The sequence below is a fragment of the Trypanosoma equiperdum genome, assembly GCF_001457755.1.
Source record: "Trypanosoma equiperdum strain OVI genome assembly, contig: ctg_796, whole genome shotgun sequence".
Classification (NCBI taxonomy): domain Eukaryota; phylum Euglenozoa; class Kinetoplastea; order Trypanosomatida; family Trypanosomatidae; genus Trypanosoma; species Trypanosoma equiperdum.
This window is the reverse complement of record NW_027124749.1, coordinates 1-16,778: the sequence shown is the minus strand read 5'-3', so window position 1 is coordinate 16,778 and position 16,778 is coordinate 1. Positions and strand designations below refer to the sequence as shown.

The window sequence follows — 16,778 nt, the reverse complement described above, 5'->3', positions numbered from 1 at the left end:
GCATGTAGCCAAACTACAGGCAAGGAATACACGCAAGGCGCCTTTAATCCAGGCGGAGGCAGTTGTATACCGTCAGCGGAACTAAACCGGCCCCACTCAAGCAGTTGATAATAAAGAAGGCAGAAGGGGAATATTTAATTACGCCTGAGGGGATCTATTTCACCCTGTGAAACGCACTGGCGGTTATCACAACATATCAGTTGTAGGCCAAGCACGAGCATCCCCAGGCCACCGTCTGTACACTTCTTCGCGAAAAACTATTTCTTCGAAATACGGTCTTCCAACGGATTATGGAGGCTCATCCTTGGTATCCCTTTTCTGATCGTACGAGCGTACGCACATCATTTGATCGGTGTGGTTGAACTGCTTCCCAACCTTCATTCATACCTCTTCGGTTTGCCTAATAACGAGGTGAAAAAAAAAAATTGTCCATTTTCCTTCGCCCGTGCAGTTCATTAAGCCGGAAGAAAGTGTATGGCTACCGAGGCATCAAATCCAGAAGAGAGCATGACCGGGGCAACGGCGGCCAAAGACCATCCCTTGGCGGACATACTCTGCATAACAGAAAGTGCAAAAACCCAGCACTCCTTCGCATTACCAAAGTCCCCCGCCGTAGCCAACAACAGACTAATGGCGGGAGGCAGGTTTGCCTTAGTCCCAATTAGCGTTGGAGGGTGAAGAAGTAGTGCCATATACTTACTCATGTAGTGCGCAGATTCATCGAACTGCCGCTGCGACTTCACACAACTGTGCAGCGCATCCGCGATAAGACCTGAAACAGCACTCGGGGGATCCCTTGTGCAGCATGCAATTATTGCTAACACAGCACATGTTTGCTTCACGGAGCTCACGTGGCGGGACAAAGCGAATTCTGAGGCTATTTGCCACACGGTCTCCCAGGAACCCGAAGAGAGCACAGCCGCAGCAATAGCAATAGGAAGGACCTGCGAAGTCCATTTCGGCGCCGCCTGAGCCACAGTGAGCGACATAAGCCAATTGCCCATTTTCCCCAAATCGTAAGCCATAGCAACCGCAAAGCGGTCGTTACAAGAAGGGGCGTGACGGTACGCTTCAACGCAATTCCTCCATGTGGCGGCGAAGGGAACATGGCCCTCTAACAGAACAACATTCAACCACAAAGTGTACGTGTGGTTGTTTCTTGCAGACATTTTGGTGTACATGGCAACCGCCTCCTTCCAAAGACCCCCCTTAGCTAAGGCAATAAGGACTTGATTTTGAACGGGAACGCACCGCTGCTCACTCAAAGGGGGCGAGAATGATGACCTCTGATACAGGAAAAGGGAGCTTTCCCACTGGCATCCTTCGTTTAGAAGAGCCATTAGCCTTCCTAACGCCTGACACGAAATATTTTCAACCATAGGAATGACACCTCGTACTAATTCAACGGCCTGTCGCCACTGTTCCGTGGGGCAGTGCAAAAGATAATAATGGAGAGCACGCCTCGGCCAAGGCCTTCCAGTATTACTGAATACGCGCACAAACTGGTTTACTTGTTCCCAGTTGAAGGGATCGCGCACGGCCTTCCATTGAAGCACATGTGCTGATAGCACGGCATTGCACGTATCTTCATCGTATCCTACCATATTGTTTTCTTTAACGTGCGCGACAAGAGAGCAGGACCGGCGCCACCCCTGGCATTGAACGGAAGCAACGCGCTCCACTAGCTCCAGTAAATGCCCACGAGGTAAAACTTGTAACGCCTCCCGCCAATGACCGGAAGAGGTGAGCCCAACACTGAAATCAACCAAGGCATCATCTGTCAACGGAACTCCAACTCCCTGCACCTCCTTTAGAAGCAAGAGAGGAACCTCCACCCCAAGTTGAGATAACTGGGAAGACTGAAAAAGAAATCGATAGTGGTCCGCACGCAGGGGGATCCCCATAACCTGAGCCTCCACGACGCACTGCAGCTGTTCCAACGTCAGCATGTGTTGGCTGGCCTCCAAACCAGCCGCATCGTGTGCATGTGCCCGATCAGCGTCACCGTAGCATGCCAAAATAGTTTCGAGCGCCTGCGCCTTCTGCCCTGAAGTTCCATACCTCATTATTTCCCATCGTAAACGCCGCAAAACGAGGACACTGCAAGGGTGTATAGTGTGCCCTAAGGGCCCCAGGAGATGGGCACGTGCTACCTGTCGAAAAATATCACTGCCAGTTCGCTGCTTGATGTGTGGTGGCGAAGCAATATAGGAACGCAGCGCGCTCATCCATGACATGGCATACTAAGAACTAACAAAACTGTACCGTGAAATGCAAAAAAAAAAAGAAAAAAAATCTGCCAATACGAACGGTTCTTCATACACTGGAAAAGAGGAGAGTAGGAAGGTATGAACAACGCAAAGTTTCTTCACGATTTCGCGACATCTCCGCACAACCACACTCTCGCCCTTAATTACCTCCACTGGCATCAAAATACGAACAAGGGGATGTGAATCAACGCTCCTATGCTCACAATGGATATTCAACGTTATACGAGCCTGCTGGACGAGGCGTTGAATCAACTACCACACCAAACATTCTCTTTCCTATGTCTTCTCCCGCGGTTCTCCTCTCCCTTCTCTGTTTTCACCGACGTGAGCGAATGGGCTACACACAGCGGCCAGAACGCGTGCGCCTCGTTTTAATGGCGGTTGATGTCGGAAATAGTTCCTCCTTAGTCCATCGCTCTGGGGCGTCACCATCCACTGGTGGGTCACTTGACTGACGGAGATGCGCCTCAACTTCATCAGAGGTTAACACAAGCACCTCCTTGGTCCGATACGAGTCACGGGTCCGTTGTGCCTCATAACGGTCATCCCCTGACTTCACCTTCACCCACCAACCGGCACCGAGGTGCCGCCCCACTACACTACCAGTTGCTGTGAAATCGTAAGGTGTCCCGTCCTCCCGTAGCCCACTAATAGCCACGACCCCATCATCCTCAAACAGAACCTCAACGACGCTTGAGCCACGAGTTCCACCTCCGCTGCAGTATGAATTGTCGGCAGAGATAGAGAGCAGACCCGGCTGCTGTACAATGCACGGTGTGTCACCGGTTGGTTGATGCCCACCACACACGGCGTGAATACCACTACGGTTGAGAAACTCCACTCCACCAAGCCCCAAGTAGCGGGGACTTCCTGAAGAGGTAAGAGAGTTAACAACAACCGAGTAGGGAACACAGGGAAAGGGAAAAGCATACCGTCGCAGCGCCGCCCCCTCTCCACCCGCTGACCACTGTTCAAACTGCCTATTCTTGAATCTGTTCAACGTGTCAACCCACTCGTCGGCGGTTCCTTGTTGGATCATAACGTTGTGAGTTGGGGTAGACACACACTCCAATGAAGACTCTTCGTTAGGAAGAACTCCAACGTTCTCATTGACAACAGCACCATGAACGAAAAGAACACCATCGAGAATTAACGCTATCCTCCCCCTTCTCAGGTACTCGTAGTACACACCTCCAGGAAGCGCACTATTCAGAAAACTCTGCGCCACTTCGTCATCCGACAAGGTCTGCCCACGCAGCCGTCGCAATTCCTCCCGCCGATGTTCAAAAGTTCGCGCGCCGCCCATCTTATGGGTGAGAGCCCATTGAATCAGAGTTGTTTTACCTGTAACAGGACTTGCACTCGTCTGATGAAGAAACTGTTCGTAGGGTAGCGGATTGACTCGGTCACTCATCTTCGCCATTACATCAGGAAATAAGAAAGCTTGCGCGGCTCTGGGAGGGAATGGGCCATTCCCCAACACTTTCATCATGGGAGAGCCGAACACCATTTTGTTGATGTCACGGTTTCCCAGCATAAGGTGCACACGGGATGGGTATGCGTCGTGGAATGCCAGAAGTGCCTCCGCAAAGCTAATGTCGTCACCGCGATCAAACGCATCCCCCCCGTATACAAAGTGTGACGTTGCATCCCGGAAGGAAAGAACCCCTTGATTCCACGACACCACCCTGCTTCTTTCTGCATAACGAGCAAAATATGAGAAATCACCCTCCACGTCTGTCACGTAAGCGATGCGGAGGCGTGTTCGACAGGATCGCAGCATCAACCCTTACGACTCCTTGTCGTGGATCCCGTATCCCTCTTTGGCACCTGGACACGCGCACGCATAGAAAAGTAGGTGGAGTAACGATGATAATAATAGTAAGGATTCACGTCGAAAAGGGAGTTGCTCACAGGAAAGGAAACAAGAAGGGAGACGTGACGCTTTCACATCCCCAGAGAATGACGGAAAACAAGAGCAAGAGAAAAAAAAGGGGGTGGATGCGGAGGACAGAAGGGGGATTTTAGAACACAACGGCCAAAGAAATGTGAATCACAAAAAAGTGGAGGTGGGGATCCGCAAGCCTAATGCCGATTACCTATCGCAACGGCGTGATGTTTATGTCGCCACCTTCTTTCTCTAACTGACCGAACATGACACAGCGTTGGTCCAACGCCCTCCGGTCATTTACCTTTCCTTTATTCGGTGTAGTGATGCCTATAGCAACAAATGGCGGCGTTTCCACGGAGTAATTGATTCTTGGGAAGGCTATGCCACAACACCGTACACAGTCACCACACAATGCATGACCTTATTTTCCGCCTTGTACACGTAACAGGCGTCACTTGTTGGATTCCACATGCATGCCGACAGGGCATGAAACCCGGCGCCGGTTTTCTGTATAATAATGCAGTGTGCAACATATTTCCTGGGGAGCGCTGCCTCTTGCGTGAGGCGCTGCACGATGTTCTCCGTGATCGACGCAACGATTCCAGGAATCTTTTCGTGTTGATACTTCGTCACTGGTGTGAAGTACCGCTCCACTACATCCTCACATATACCCCTTGCATCATCAGCTAGAGTCAACTTCTCTTTCATTATGCTGAAACGTTACACGGCGCGGGAAGTGGGTACAAACACGTTCTTCCTTTTTTGATTCTTTATTGGTTCCAACTCACCTCCCCCAAAAGTTGGGAATTACACTTATTGGTTGAAATTACACGTAAAGAGGCGTGAAAAGAGTTAAAGCCGAGGAGAAGCACCAACAACAGCCGCCACAATGCAAAAACAAAGCAGTTTATGTACAACACTGCATTTCACAAGCCAGGTACCTTCCGCTCTATTCTTCTACATTTCTAAGTACACACATGAGAGGAGTGATGACGCACGAAACACATCCCCCCTCACACACTGGCTCGTACAGGCAGAGGTGAAACCACACATACACAAAAAAGGAAGATGCATCCCTACTCAGGCTCTTCCATGGATATTCTCTGCAAACAACTCTTGATGAAGCCCGCACGGCGAGGGTCGAGATCCATGGCGGTATGGTAGTACTGCACAGCCTTTCCCGGCATCCCCATAAAGTGAACGCATTTTGCAAGAGTCACATATAGCATTGCCTCGTCAGGGCACGCCTTCGTCATCTCCAGCAGCGCTTCACGAGCCTCGGGGTAACGTCGAAGGCGGATTAACACCTCAGCCCGTTGATGCCGGGCCCCGAGGTTTGTTGGATGCCGCTTAATTGCACTGTCATAAATGCGAAGTGCCTCAGAGAGATTCTCCTTTGAGGTGTCGCGCCGGTGGTATGTAGCAGCATACCGGTTCATGATGCTCGGAAGCGGATTAATTTGTATTGCCTGTTTAAAGTAGTATTGCGCTTGTGGTATGTTTTCACTTCTAAAGTACAACTCACCCAGACCGGCGTACGCATTATAGTGATTCGAGTCAATAAGGACCGCGTTCTGAAAGGATTCATACGCGTCATGCTTGCGGTCGAGGTGAAGCAGCTCGTACCCACGTAAAGTATGGGCATAAGCAAACTCACTATCCAACTGGACGGCACGATCAAGCATACAAAGCGCCTCCTTCGACTCTTTCAGCAGACTGTAAGCATTGGCCGCAACACATAACGTCACGGGTGAAACGGGCATTTCATTAATAAGTGTCTGCGAGAGGGAACCAAGGGCCCCCGTATCCTTTCGCTGCCAGAGGGCAGTACTGTAATGCACAAGCAAAGGGTCTGCCAACCTCCATGGCGCTATTTGTCGTAACCGCGCAAACTCCTTCACTGCGTTCTCTACATCACCGTCGTGAAAATACGCCATCGCCAGCGCTCCAACTGCCCAGCTGGTACTCTGCTCAGGAAACCCCTCCTGTTGAAGCGCTGCCTGTACGTCTTTGCACATATACATCCTCTGCATAAAAGCGATGGCGGCAAAAGGCGACAAATACTGACGAACAAAATCACGCCTCGACTGCTTGCTAGACGTACTGGGGGTCTTGCTGCGACTACAAGTGACCCCAACGGGTGCGGGCCGGCGCGGTGTTTCCTCTGCGCCGGTCGGGGCTTTCGCGGAAGAGTACATATGGCACATCTCCTCCTTTGGTGTTCCCGTTATTTTGAGATATTCCTCGTACGCCACAAAGTTAAGAGGGTCTAGTATGGCGCTTCTGGCAAACGCATCATCCCCGTTACCATGCCGACCGCGTTGGCGGCAGACGCCTAACCAGTACTGCACATCAGAACAGGTGCGATGACGGTCAAGTTCATCCAACACTCGCTCCCCCTCCGCGTACCGCTGTGACATTGCGCACGTCACCCCAAACAAATACTGGCAGTTCCACTTAGCCGTTGCATCGGGACCGCCACTAATACTCACATTGCTGCTAGAAACGCTGTTTGATGGACTTAGGGATGGACAGTGAGTCTGCAGAAGCCGGTAGGCGGTACCCGCATCACCACTGGTCACATAGCAGTGAGCCAGCGTGTGTAATGATTCATACGTAGGTTCCAACGAATACAGCCGCTCGGCACAGAATATTGCATTGGGATATATATAGCTAGCGAGGCTCTCCTGTATAGCCTCCTTGAGACCTTGTACAACGAGAGACTTGCGGTGGTCTCTCTGAGCTGTCATTCTTCTGCCATAAAATGGACAATTCACAAGAAAAGATAGGGGGAAAGCGGGTAGAGGCACGCGTACACATGCGCCTGTGTGCGTGCAATGCAGAGCAGTTTACGCGCACTGATGCTCGAGTGCGAATAAATTTCTTGCGGTGAAAAGATGAAGAAGGGTAAGAGACGAGCATGTTTCCCTAACCCACTGGAAAAGAAACACGTGCACGCCGTCTTCCAGCGAGTCCCTCCAGACAACACGACCATCATAGTCATCGTACTTCATTCTTATAGGCTCCTTTCTATTTGCCGCTGCGCTCATTCAGCGAAGTAAATAATTTTTCACGCGCTAACATTTGAACCATGTTAGAACCTCAGGGTGTGAGGGGAACGTAAAGCAAGTCTGTTTTTTTTTTTTAAAGAGCACGACTGGTGCGTTTCGTACAGTCCATTTTCTACCCTTCGTTCACTCCACCTCGTCCCGAGCTCCTCCTGCTTCCACCCGCATCCCCCTACCCTCTCCTCTCTTTCCTCTTTTAGGTGACGGGGAAAAAAGTAAATAACCGCAGTGATGATGATAAAAAAATATATTATTATCACACTGTTCAAACCTTCTCTTCCCTAATTTTCATCCAGAAACCGACGGTGACCCGCTCGAATGCAAATACAGTATCTGTGAACTGCACAGCGCGCACGTGACGCGCCCGATAGAACAGAAGAAAATAACAATTCTGTAAACAGGCTCCCTCCATCCTCTAACGACTTCTATTTGACTGAATACGAGTAATCTCTGAGTACCCCTGTGTATTACTCACTTGATAGAGCACGTCTGCATTACTGAACATCCCATCTTTTAGGGACACAAGCAGAAATTGAGAAGAAGGGAAGTGTTTCTGTAGCATATTACCGATCCCCTGTGTATGACTTGGGTCAAGTGCGGCATCCACCTCATCAAGGATGTACATTGGTGCTTGACGCACACGTAGGATCGCTAAAATGAGACACAAAGCAAGAAGAGAACGTTGGCCACCACTCAATTCTGAGAGTGACTCCCGCTCCTTTCCATTGAACAAGACCTTAACCTGAAGACCAGAAAGGTGACCGTGCTCGTTCCTCTCCTCCCGAAGCACCGCTGCAGCGCCAGGTAAGCACGTAGAAAACAACTTTGAAAACACGTTGCTAACAACCTCCACCATGCGATCAAGAGCCCGCCACTTCTTGTCCTCAATGCCGAGTATGCATTGCTGGATAGCGTCTCTGTCCTCACCCAGCACCGACCGCTGTTGCACAAGCTCATCGTATTCCTTCTTGCGTTCTTCATAGAGGATCAGTGCTTTCTTGTTTAGTCGCTTGGACATGGTCGAGGCATTAACCTCGGCCTCGCGCAACTCCGCCAACGTTTCCTGCGTTCGTTCCCGGTCCTCAAAGTAAAATGGTCCGTCACGGGGGCCAAACAAGTGTTGCTTCTCCTCAATCCAGGTATTGCGCCTCTCAGCCTCGGATATGAGCTTCTGCAACTCTTCCAATGACTTTGAGATTTCACGTACGTCCACCTCCGCATTTTTCACAAATCCCTCCAGTGACGCCTTCTTCACCACCAGTTGCTGAAGCTCCTGCTGGGTCTCTTCGATTTCCTTCTCAATGTTCTGACGTTGCTCCTCCGCCCTACATCTCTTGTCCACAACCTCCTGTAGTGACTTACTCGTGCTTTCGAAGCTCTTCGAAGCCTCATCACGAGCCTTCGTCTGTTGATGTATCTGCTCGTGCACCTCCACCAGTTTCTGCTCGATATCCGCTGCAGTTTGCGTCATTTCCGCTTCCACTCGCTCGAACTCCGCAGACCCTGATTCTTCCTCATGCACAAGGGCTGCGCACCGCTTTTGCGCTGCACTCAGCTGCTCTTGCAGATCCTTGCGTACCTTGTCGGAGTCTAGATTCGCATACTTCTCCAAACGAGCTCTGCGTTCCTGAAGATCGTTTAGCATCGTTGTGAGTGCCTCATACTTTTGTCGCTCCTCCTTAAGTGAAGCCTGCAGCTCTTTCGATAGTCCCTCTTCTTCGTTTTCCACAAGCTGGAGCTTATGGGTGGCTATGCTTACCGCCTCCTCCGCCTTCGCATGCTCCTGAATCAGTGACCTATGTTCCCTAAGTTGAGCGTGTAAGCCTTCAAGTTCTTTTTCACGCTTCTCCATCGTCACCCGTAGCGCCTCTACTGGGGCCTTACGCTTTTTATAAATAAGAACATCGGCAAATACGTTGCGTATATGTTTTTTTGACCCACCCGTCATGAGCCCCTTGGGCTCTACTACCTCACCGTCAAGCGTCACAGCCTTGCAGCGCACAGCAGAGCCATATGCAAGCTCTTGCGCCAGCTCCAACGTGGAACAAATAAAAAAATTGCCAAAAACATAATCGGCGATGACACGATGCGCCTCATCCTTGACAACAGTAAGGTCCTTTGCGACAGCAACGAAGCCATTCATGCGATTGGCCATTCGCTTAGCTTCCTCCAGTTGGGAGTCGCTTATGCTTTTCGGCTGCGTAAGTGTGTTGAGTGGGAGAAAGGCTGTACGCTGGCGCAGTCCATGGCGTATAATCCGCTCGGCGACAATGTCGCTCGTGACAACCACACGCATCAGTTGTGACTGTGCACCTACTGTTAGGGCTATTGCGTATTTTTCCTCCTGAGGTGAGACAAGCTCCACGACGCGGCCCCAAATGTACTGCTCAATACCGGCGCAAGCACGCCGGTCGTATTCCAGATCAAGGCCACGCCCACCTGAACCGCCACCTTGAGCCGACTCGCGTAGCATCGCATCATTGGCCTTCCAGTGCTCTGCCTTCAGGCGTGCAACCTCCTCTTGGAGGGCACGTGCCTGTTCTTCCAGTGGCTTGACATTGATATACCGTTTGGTGACAGAGTCAAGACAGTCCTGCGCAGACCTCAGCTCATTTCTAAGCCTGATAACCGTCCTCTCGCGGGCCTCTGACTTCTCGGCCACAGATTTCTGTTGGTGTTCCAATTCCCTGATACGCTCCTCTCGCCGCCGCGCTTCTGCACTACTTTTAATGACCTGTCGTTCAATATCAGCCCTCTCCTCCTCCAGGGACATGCCAGACGCGCCGGCCCGAACACCCGAACCGTTTAACTGCAGCGACCGCTTCAATTTGGCGATGTTTTCTTTCTGCTCGTGAATGTTTCGAATCAGCTTCTCCCGTTGCTCTTGATACGCCTCAAACTGCTGCGCGCGACTCTTCTGCTGCTGTTTTTCCTCTTCGAGCTTCCGGGACGCATCAGCTAGCTTCTTCAGGACCTTATCTAACCTTTCCAACTGTGCCTCCTCACGAGCCAACTGCAACTTCAAAGTACTCTCCTCTTCATGTAGCGCCATGGCAGCCTCGGCGGGAGCTGCAAGAGTTGACTGCAACTGCATCAAGCGCTGTGTTGTCTCATCCTCAACGGAGGGAAAACTTCGCAACTGCTCCTTAGCCGCTGCTGTGTCGGACAGTAGTGACGTCCGGCGGGTACTCAACTCCCCTCGCCGCTTCCTGTGCTCCTCGTACTCAAAAGCTATACGAAACTTCCGCATCTCCTCAATACCCTCACTCAATTGCACATACCGCTCATACTCCTCCTGGTCCGCTTTCATTGCGCGGAGCATAGGGCCTATTTGGGTCTCTAGGTTGGCATCTATTTCCTCCATCTTTTTCTCCTTACTTCGTATCAAACTCTCAGCCGTTCGGCGACGGTGATCAAATGCTTTTGTCCCCACAGCCTCTTCGATAAGAGAAAGGATGTCCTCTGACCGCATGCCAATGAGTTTGTGCACGGTTCCCTGAAGCACCATAAAATGTGGATTGTCCACATTAAGGCTTATACTCTCAAAGAAGCGCTTGACTTTGCTTTGCACAGACACCGTATTGTTCAAGAAAAATTGTTGCTTGCCGCCGAGTTTGATCTGTCGCCCAACAGTAATAGTTGGATATTCCTCACAACTGTAGCCCGGTGGTGCGGTGCGAGGGTCATCGTTGATAAATTCGATTGTCACACGCGCCGCATGAACACCCGTTGTACCGGCACGGAATATAAGCTCACGCGGGTCCTCCGCCCTGACACGCTTGAGGTTTGTGATGCCCATCACAAAGCAAATTGCGTCGAATATGTTTGACTTGCCGCTTCCATTGAGACCCGTGATGGCGTTGAAATGCGGACTCAGATCATCAATAACCTTTCGGTGGGCATACGACTTGAATCCATCTATGACAATGCTCTTCACGCGCATACTTCGACTGTATGTGTGTTGCGCGTACAAGTGTATGATAAATAATATAGGAAGGAAAGACAGGGATAGAGATTTGGTGGGAATCAAACGATGAAATTGGTAACACAAGGATAGGGAAGCATAGACAGACGCATGACTATGGGGTTTGGGTATTCCCGAGGCGGTGGTGAGAATTTTGTGCACTCCTGCTGAAGGATGCTACACCTCGTTGCTGCGTATTTACGTATATTTGTTGTAAGCATCTGCCGTCACACGTCAAACCATTCAATTCTTGCCCTTTAATTCTGTTATGTCACGCGAACAAACGCAAGGCGCTCCCACACACCCACTCTCATTCATATCTCTCTCCATTGCCTCATCACTTTCATTATTTTCTTGTCGCTGAGTTGGTTGGTCGGGCGTAAAGATGAAGGTGGACTGAAATAGCAATGGTGGGAAGTTGGTGTGACTGTGCACACAACTTCCATTGAAGCGTTTCAGCATTTAGAAAAAAAGGACAAGGGGTGGGGAAAAAAAGAAAAAGTGAACTGAAGTGAAGTAACGTGAAGTAAACAAGCTGCAAACTTCAACCTGCAATACAACAACAGATGCCAGCAAACCCCGTTCTGCAATTTGTCTTTCCCACTTCATCCTAATGAACTCACCTCATTCGTCTGCCGCCGTATGACCCCGACGTTACCATCAATGTTATTGTTATCATATTATTCACCGCCATCGGCCCCCCACCCCAACACGCCTCCCAAACTCAGTAACAGTATCGCCCGTCACACACACGAACCGCATGATACAGCAACTTTTACCCATTGGTTTTGTATTCCTTTTTGATATTTACCCCCAACCGTCGTGTTACTCGTTACCGCGGACAGAGCAAATATCACGGTAATAACAACAAAAACGAAAATGCCGAAGGTGCAAAATAAAAGGTTATTGTCGTCGTCGCCGTTTCCCCACTTTTGAGCCCCATTTTATTTTTTGTTTTGTCTTCCTCCTTTCACCTGAAGGAAGAAACCGAATAATTAATCGAAAGAACAATAAAATTGAAAAGAAAAAAGTTTTAAAAGCGCGATTGGCATCCTTTTCTCTCCAGCACCGCGCCTGCAAACGCACAAAAAAGGAAAAACCGAAAAAAAAACGGAATTCTGGAGAAGAAAATGTCGCTACTTTATGTGGGTCACACTTTTGCAACAGTGTAAAGCAGTAGCCCGACACGAAAAAGCTAACTTTAAAAAAAAAAAAGTTACCTTGATTTCCCACCTCCACTTCTACCTTCCATCATTTCCCTCCTCATAATCCTCTCATGAACACATCCATTTCCTTTCCTGTATCTCCTCTGTGACATCATCAGTATCATTATTACTGCTACCGCCGTCGTTATAATTTAGTCTCATTTTCAGCATTTCGCTTACTCACCCGCAAGAAGGCAAATGCCGTTAGCATTGTCCGGATGAAGTGAGCTCAGGAGGGAAATCACGGAGGAACAGGAAGAGGAGGAAGCTCAGGAATGGGGAAATCAAGAGGTAAGAACAGTTTTGCAAAAACTTTAAGAAAGGATAACGGCTACCAATAATCAAAACAACACAAGCAATCGCAACTGTGGATGGTGTTCATAAACACAAACACACAGAAAAATGAAAGAAAAAAGCAACAAAAAACTGAAAAGAAACCTGTTAACCAGCAGAATTTTTTGTTCCATACCACCACCACGTGACCTTCGATAACGCAACACACGACCGGTGACCAGCGTGATGTGAAGAAGGTGAAAAAAGAAACCAAGCAGATGCCGAGAAGGGACACACGTATAAGTGAAGAAAAAAAAGGAGCTGAAGTGGCGTGGACAGAAGGAGATAAGGGGGGTCTCAACATTCGGTCTCCACCTAACACGCACAGTCAAAACGTAAGAAATGGATGTTTCAAAAGTTCCTCAGCCTCTGGGCGCTTCTTCGGATCTCGAATAAAGCACAATTCAAGGAAGCTCATCAGTTGCGGATCCAGATTATCCGGTATCTCCGTGGGGAGACCAGTCGAGTGCGCTATCTTATACACGGCAGCCCACATAGAATTGCACTCTGGCCACGGCGGCTTCCCGGTTAGCATCTCAACTACAGTACACCCAACCGACCAAATGTCGCTCTTCATCCCGTAACCTCCAGCCTCGCCTTTGATAACTTCGGGCGCCATCCAATATGGCGTTCCAACCATCGTTTCACAACCATGCGTTTTACTACATACATCATCAATAGTTTTGCTGCAACCGAAGTCTGCTAGTTTAATTATACCCTCCAGTGATACCAAAACGTTGTCCCCCTTGATGTCCCGGTGCACAATGCCACAGTCGTGAAGATACTTCACTCCGCACACTATCTGAAAGGTCCACTGTCGAACAGTGGGGAGAGGAATGGTTTTGAACTTCTTCACGAAGCCGTTGAGGGAACCTCCACTTACAAATTCCATAAATATATTGAGCGTATTTTTCTCCCTGTCTTCCTGGCATCCATGATACTGAACAATATTTGGGTGATTAAGACGCTTCATCAGGGCAATTTCATTGCGCAACTTGTCCATTTCGCTCCTGCTGGAAATGGATCCAAGCTCGATAACTTTACAGCATACCGTACGCCCGTTTGTAAGTAGAGCCTCATACACTGCTCCAAAACTGCCTTTTCCAACAATCTTCAGCTGCCTCCAACCCTCCAAGTCCGCATCACTGAGAAACAGACGTTCCCGCCGCACCAGTGCGGTCTTCTCACTGGGGTTACCAGAAATATCGTTACCGTGTTCTACATTAGAAACCACGTTTGGATCATTCACATCAAAGTCGCCATTGTGGCTGCCATACATACTGCAGTCGTCGATGCTCCCCAAGGAATTCAGCGTCCCGGGGTTATTGGATGTCCTTGAATCCGACGGGAAAAGACCCTCTCCGAGCATACGCAACTTCTCGGGGTCTAAACCCCCACAGACAGACAAATCAAGGGTACCGACAAAAGTCTCTATATCCGCAACGACTGCCTTATGGATTGCCTGAGTGTGGTCATGCTCGCCGTTGATGAAAACGCCAGCAAACCAATCACCATTCGCTAACCACTCGCAACCCTTTCCATGCTTGACGCCATCTTTGAAAGAACCCACATACTTTGCACCATCCGCCCAGACATATGTCCCATTTCCATTGGGTTTGTCATTTGCAAAATCCCCCTCGTACACGTCACCGTTGACACTGGTAATAACCCCTTTGCCCTCCTTCACGTTGTTTACAAACGTACCCTGAAAAACAACACCATTTGCCTCTATAAGCGTACCCTGCCCGTGACGAGCGTTCGCAAACCACTCGCCTTCGTAAACGTCGCCGCCAACGTACTCCATTTTCCCCCATCCCTGCCGCATGTCGTCAACCCACTCTCCAGAATAAGTTCCGGTTTTGTCACTTAACACTCCGAACCCGTGTTGCACACCACACCTATACTCGCCCTCGTAGCGATCACCATCAGCCCACATGTACACTCCGCGGCCGTCTATGACATCATCCAGCCATCCTCCCACATACTCGTCACCACTGACCCAACGAGCCCGGCCAAAACCAGACATCCGCCCCTCCTCATCAACAGTTCCTATATAATATCCCTCCTCAAAGTCAATGCGAGTCTGCTTCCCTTGAGGTCCATCACCCTCGCAGTCACTCACAGAACCATGAGATTCTTGTGTACTCATCACCAAAAAAAACAACTTCACACAAAACAAAGAATAAGCTCCTTGGCAACGCTACCACAAAAGAATAAGTACAGAATACAAAAAAAAAAGAGCGAAAAAGCTGTAGCGAAATCCACCGCAGGGCTCAATGTAAGCTAACTTCGCCCTCCCCCTCCCTCACCCTATGGCCTCAGTGTTGCCCTGTAAAACCTTCTCTGACACTAGTCAAGCAGAGGTAAAAACTAACCTAACCCTAACACTCTCACACAATGAAAGGAGAATCCGTGGGGAATTTGGGAAAAGGCAAAGCACACACGGTAAGCAGTCGGCACAACCCCTGGCGCAAAGAAGGCGCAACTGCACGCAAACAAGGCATTCGATTCAGTACCTTCTGTAGGATATGTGGGTTGCCATACCGTAGGCAGTTACCAGTAACAGAAACGTATGGGGAAGGAAAGAATCAAAATATAGCTAAAGCTCCTCAACGCATATATATATATATATATTACCGTTTCACAGCCAATTCATACATCACACTTAACGCTCCCTCTAAACAACGACCCCAAACAATAACATCCCCAGGTACCTCACCAACACCAACAACAACACAATTCTTAATTAGCAAATATGGCTTCAATGGAGGCAAAGGAAGAAAGGAAGGACGTACACTCCAACTGTGAGATCCCGCTCGAATCAGCTGTAGCGACGAGAGTAGTTAACGGAAGGTCGACCCAGGGACCCACATCGCATCCCTACGCTGCCGTTAACATACCCTCAAGTGAAAATTAAAAAAAAAAATGGACCAAAAGTTGATTTCAGCAAAAGTGCGTCCGAAAGAAAGGGCACGAAACAACAAACAGAAAATAATCAGCAGCAAAATAAATACATCACATTACGTGGCTATCACTGGACACAACCAATAGTTGGTCAGCACGTGCCAGTAGTCGATCGACAAAATACATAATAATCAGCACAGTTAGCACAGGAGAGATAATATCAGCCCTTTCACGCAACGCATTATCCACACTCACAACACGAAACAACTACGTTGAGGACAAACGAATGGCGCCACCCAATGGCATACTCCTGCGTACATTGATCTCCACAGTGCAGCACTCATACGTAAAGACCTTCCAATCACAGTTTAAAAAAGAGGAAAATACCGCTTCTCAAATATTCTACACCTTGCGACCCGAGTGATTAACGAAGGTTGCGCGGTTAGTCGTAACATACATCGAAGGGTCCACATGACGGACCTGTACTGCAGGTTTCCCAATGGGACGAGGAGGACATTGTACCTCAGGCCTGATAAACCTGTTGCGGTATTCGCTGCTTACACCTTGCATAGAAATGCTTGACTGTTTAACAGTCGGAGCAGCCTTTGGCATATAAGGTTTGCTGGCACCGTGTGCCTTGAAATCTCTATGCGCGGTACTCACGTACATATCAGCATCTACATGACAAGGGCAGGAATAACCAACATTAGGGGCCTTTTTCCACTTTGACACACGTACTCCGTTACCAGTTGGTTGATCGCCCACAGCCGCAGCAGCACACTCAGTAGTAGCTGCAACAGCCGCAGCAGCACCTCCATTACTCTCCCCACTTGCGACACACTTCATATCAGTGGAGACATCAACCTTCTTTGATGTCACACCACCATCACTTTTACCTTTCACGACCTTCTTAACAACAATAGCATCAGCTACAGATGAAGCAGTAAAGCTATGCCTCTTAGATATAACAGATTCATCACCAAAGGAAGACTCCCTACACGAACTCTTATAACAAGAAGAATCATAGCGACAATACGAATCCTTTGCAGTTGTCCTAAAGTGGCCATCATCACCACCGCGACTTGACACTTTCACAACTTCCTCACGGAGCACATCACGCTTATATGCGGCAGGGTCAATTGG

General features: G+C 49.3%; 6 protein-coding genes across 6 annotated transcripts; all 6 read right to left on the bottom strand.

Annotated features, from left to right (window-relative positions):
* Positions 1-455: 455 nt before the first annotated feature.
* TEOVI_000370200 (uncharacterized protein) lies at positions 456-2,237 on the bottom strand (the record flags this gene model as incomplete). Its single annotated transcript, XM_067226570.1, has 1 exon — positions 456-2,237. One exon carries the CDS (start codon positions 2,235-2,237, stop codon positions 456-458), a length of 1,782 nt encoding a protein of 593 aa, XP_067082671.1.
* A 370-nt stretch (positions 2,238-2,607) lies between these two features.
* Positions 2,608-4,053, bottom strand: TEOVI_000370100 (uncharacterized protein; the record flags this gene model as incomplete). Its single annotated transcript, XM_067226569.1, has 1 exon — positions 2,608-4,053. The coding sequence occupies one exon, from the start codon at positions 4,051-4,053 to the stop codon at positions 2,608-2,610; it is 1,446 nt and encodes a 481-aa protein (XP_067082670.1).
* Positions 4,054-4,539: 486 nt separating this feature from the next.
* Positions 4,540-4,869, bottom strand: TEOVI_000370000 (dynein light chain Tctex-type, putative; the record flags this gene model as incomplete). Its single annotated transcript, XM_067226568.1, has 1 exon — positions 4,540-4,869. One exon carries the CDS (start codon positions 4,867-4,869, stop codon positions 4,540-4,542), a length of 330 nt encoding a protein of 109 aa, XP_067082669.1.
* A 368-nt stretch (positions 4,870-5,237) lies between these two features.
* On the bottom strand, positions 5,238-6,911 carry TEOVI_000369900 (Anaphase-promoting complex, cyclosome, subunit 3/TPR repeat, putative; the record flags this gene model as incomplete). Its single annotated transcript, XM_067226567.1, has 1 exon — positions 5,238-6,911. One exon carries the CDS (start codon positions 6,909-6,911, stop codon positions 5,238-5,240), a length of 1,674 nt encoding a protein of 557 aa, XP_067082668.1.
* Positions 6,912-7,644: 733 nt separating this feature from the next.
* TEOVI_000369800 (structural maintenance of chromosome 2, putative) lies at positions 7,645-11,172 on the bottom strand (the record flags this gene model as incomplete). The annotated part of the gene is made up of 1 exon (XM_067226566.1): positions 7,645-11,172. One exon carries the CDS (start codon positions 11,170-11,172, stop codon positions 7,645-7,647), a length of 3,528 nt encoding a protein of 1,175 aa, XP_067082667.1.
* Positions 11,173-13,059: 1,887 nt separating this feature from the next.
* On the bottom strand, positions 13,060-14,880 carry TEOVI_000369700 (protein kinase, putative; the record flags this gene model as incomplete). The annotated part of the gene is made up of 1 exon (XM_067226565.1): positions 13,060-14,880. One exon carries the CDS (start codon positions 14,878-14,880, stop codon positions 13,060-13,062), a length of 1,821 nt encoding a protein of 606 aa, XP_067082666.1.
* Positions 14,881-16,778: the final 1,898 nt, after the last annotated feature.